This window comes from Antrostomus carolinensis, unplaced genomic scaffold, assembly GCF_000700745.2.
Source record: "Antrostomus carolinensis isolate BGI_N321 unplaced genomic scaffold, ASM70074v2 scaffold1829, whole genome shotgun sequence".
Taxonomy (NCBI): Eukaryota; Metazoa; Chordata; class Aves; order Caprimulgiformes; family Caprimulgidae; genus Antrostomus; species Antrostomus carolinensis.
In genome coordinates this window covers 24,833-27,127 of record NW_010336224.1, presented here as the reverse complement: position 1 = coordinate 27,127, position 2,295 = coordinate 24,833, and the positions used below count along the sequence as shown (strand labels likewise).

At 40.6% G+C, this 2,295-nt stretch overlaps 1 protein-coding gene across 1 annotated transcript; it reads right to left on the bottom strand.

The window, feature by feature from the left end:
• Nucleotides 1-1,050: 1,050 nt before the first annotated feature.
• Nucleotides 1,051-2,019, bottom strand: LOC104530225 (olfactory receptor 6B1). Its single transcript, XM_010174753.1, has one exon. It carries the CDS (start codon nt 2,017-2,019, stop codon nt 1,051-1,053), a length of 969 nt encoding a protein of 322 aa, XP_010173055.1.
• Between the last annotated feature and the right edge of the window lie 276 nt (nt 2,020-2,295).

The following is a 2,295-nucleotide window of genomic DNA, read 5'->3' as shown; positions in this document are numbered from 1 at the left end:
CCATGGTCTTCACCACAAGTTGCAGGGGATTTCCTACTCCAGTGCCTGAGCACATCCGCCCCCTCCTTCTTCACTGACCTTGGTGTCTGCAAGGGTTGTTTTTCTCACGTCTTCTCACTCCTCTCTCTCTAGCTGCAAAATGTACAGCTTTTTTTTCTCTTCCCCTTTTTTTTTTCTTAATTATGTTACCATAGAGCCGTTACTGCTTGGCTTGGCCTTGGCCAGTGGTGGGTCCGTCTTGGAGCTGGCTGGCATTGGCTGTGTTGGACATGGGAGAAGCTTCTGGCAGCCTCTCACAGAAGTCACCCCTATGCCCTTCCCCCCACTACAAAAAGCTTGCCACACAAACCCAATGCAAAAATGGAAACATAAGTTATTTTATTTACAGTGTCCAGGATTTAGTGTCTTCAATTTATTCAGAGTATTTATTTTAACCTTACTTTTGATTCCACTCTGAACATCTTATTTCCTTCTGCTGTTACTCTCTTCCATGAGTATTGTTTCAGGTTCCTAAGTACATGCTTCTTGTAGAATATGACATACTGTGGAATACCTGAGACGTCCCTGTTTGGATAGGCAGATATGATACAGAAACTGCAGAAGTGACTCTTCCTTTTAACATCACATTTATGGATCAAGCAGAATACCCAAAGTCTTGAAAACATTAGGCATGTGCCTATAGTTAGGCACATGCATCTCACCTTAGCTGTCAGATATAGCCTGGAATTGGATCACATGCTATTAACAGAACTTTTCAATTGTGTTCTCAAAGCCATTGATGTATGATATCCTAAAAATGTCTTTTTGTTCCCTGAAGTGCCTGTGAATCAAATCAATAACTTAATTGTGCATAAGTCTTCATCAAAGAAGAAAGATCGATTGAAAATAATAGGTAGAAAGGTGATTTGTTGAGGATAATTTGCCATATGTATGCCTTAGTTTCTTGAGTTATTAACGTTATGATGACTGCAGTTCTGACTAAGTACAACCTAAATCTTAAAATGTTTCCTTCTAACTCTCACACTTACATTCTGTCTATAAGGAAATATCTTAAAGGTGGAAAGCAACGGATTGAGAGACCTTGGGGGCAGTCTGTCTAACACTGAAGACTTTTTTCAAAGCCCCTTTAACCTCCTGGTTCCTCAGACAGTAAATGAAGGGATTGAGCATGGGAGTTACAATAGTGTACACAATTGACACAAACTTGTTTAAGTCAAAAGGATGGATTCTCTTAGGCCGGGCATACATGAACAGAGTGGCTGAAAAGAAGATAATGACTACAGTGAGGTGAGAAGCACAGGTGGAGAAGGCTTTTTTTCTCCCCTGGACTGTGGGGATATGCAGGATGGTGTTGATGATGCATATATAGGAGATAATCGTGACAGAGAGGGGAACCAGCAAGATAAGCAAGGCCAGAATGAAATCCACTGTTTCAGCCATTGTCATGTCAGCACATGATTTGTTCAGCAAGGGACTGATGTCACAGAAAAAGTGGTTGATGACATTGGAGCCACAAAAAGACAGCTGAGAGATGAAAAATACTTTCAGCATGGAGGCCAAGAAACCAATAACCCAGGAACATGTGGTTAGTTGCATGCAAAGCTGGTGGTTCATGATGACTGGATAGTGAAGGGGATTGCAGATGGCCACATAACGATCATAAGCCATGACTGCAAGGAGGACACACTCAGTACAAATAAGGGAGCTGAAGAAGTAAAGCTGGGTCATACAGCCTCCAAAAGATATATTCTTGCTGTCAACAAGAAAATTCACCAGCAGTTTGGGGACAGTGATTGAGATGTACCAAACCTCCAGGAAGGAGAGGTTGCTGAGAAAGAAATACATGGGTCTGTGAAGCTGATGGTTCGTCTTTATCAAGATGATTATGAGTATATTTTCTAAGATGGTCAGCAAGTAGGCCACCAAGAATATCACAAAGAGTAACATTTGAAGTTCCATGATAGTCGGAAAACCCAAGAGGATAAATTCCTGGAATTTTGTGCTGTTTTTCTGCTTCATGGCAAAGCGTATAGCATCAAGCTTCAGAGAAAAAGTAAAGAAAGAAATAGTGAAAAGAGCTGCAGAGGAAGAAAATTAAAAAGGGCAAGTTGAAAGGAATGGAGATGATAAAAAAGGAAAAACATAAGGAGAGGGAGAAAAGGAAGAACAGTATTACATTCGATCATATACCATTTTGAAGATGCGAGAACAAATTCAATATCTGGTTCATAATGAATGAACATTATTACTGAAATCCATAAATGCTGGATACCCGTATAACAGCTGGATGTCCAG

What these genes read in the sequence shown, in the direction of transcription:
- LOC104530225 (XM_010174753.1), bottom strand. Translation starts at nt 2,019, where the DNA reads ATGAAGCAGAAAAACAGCACAAAATTCCAGGAATTTATCCTCTTGGGT.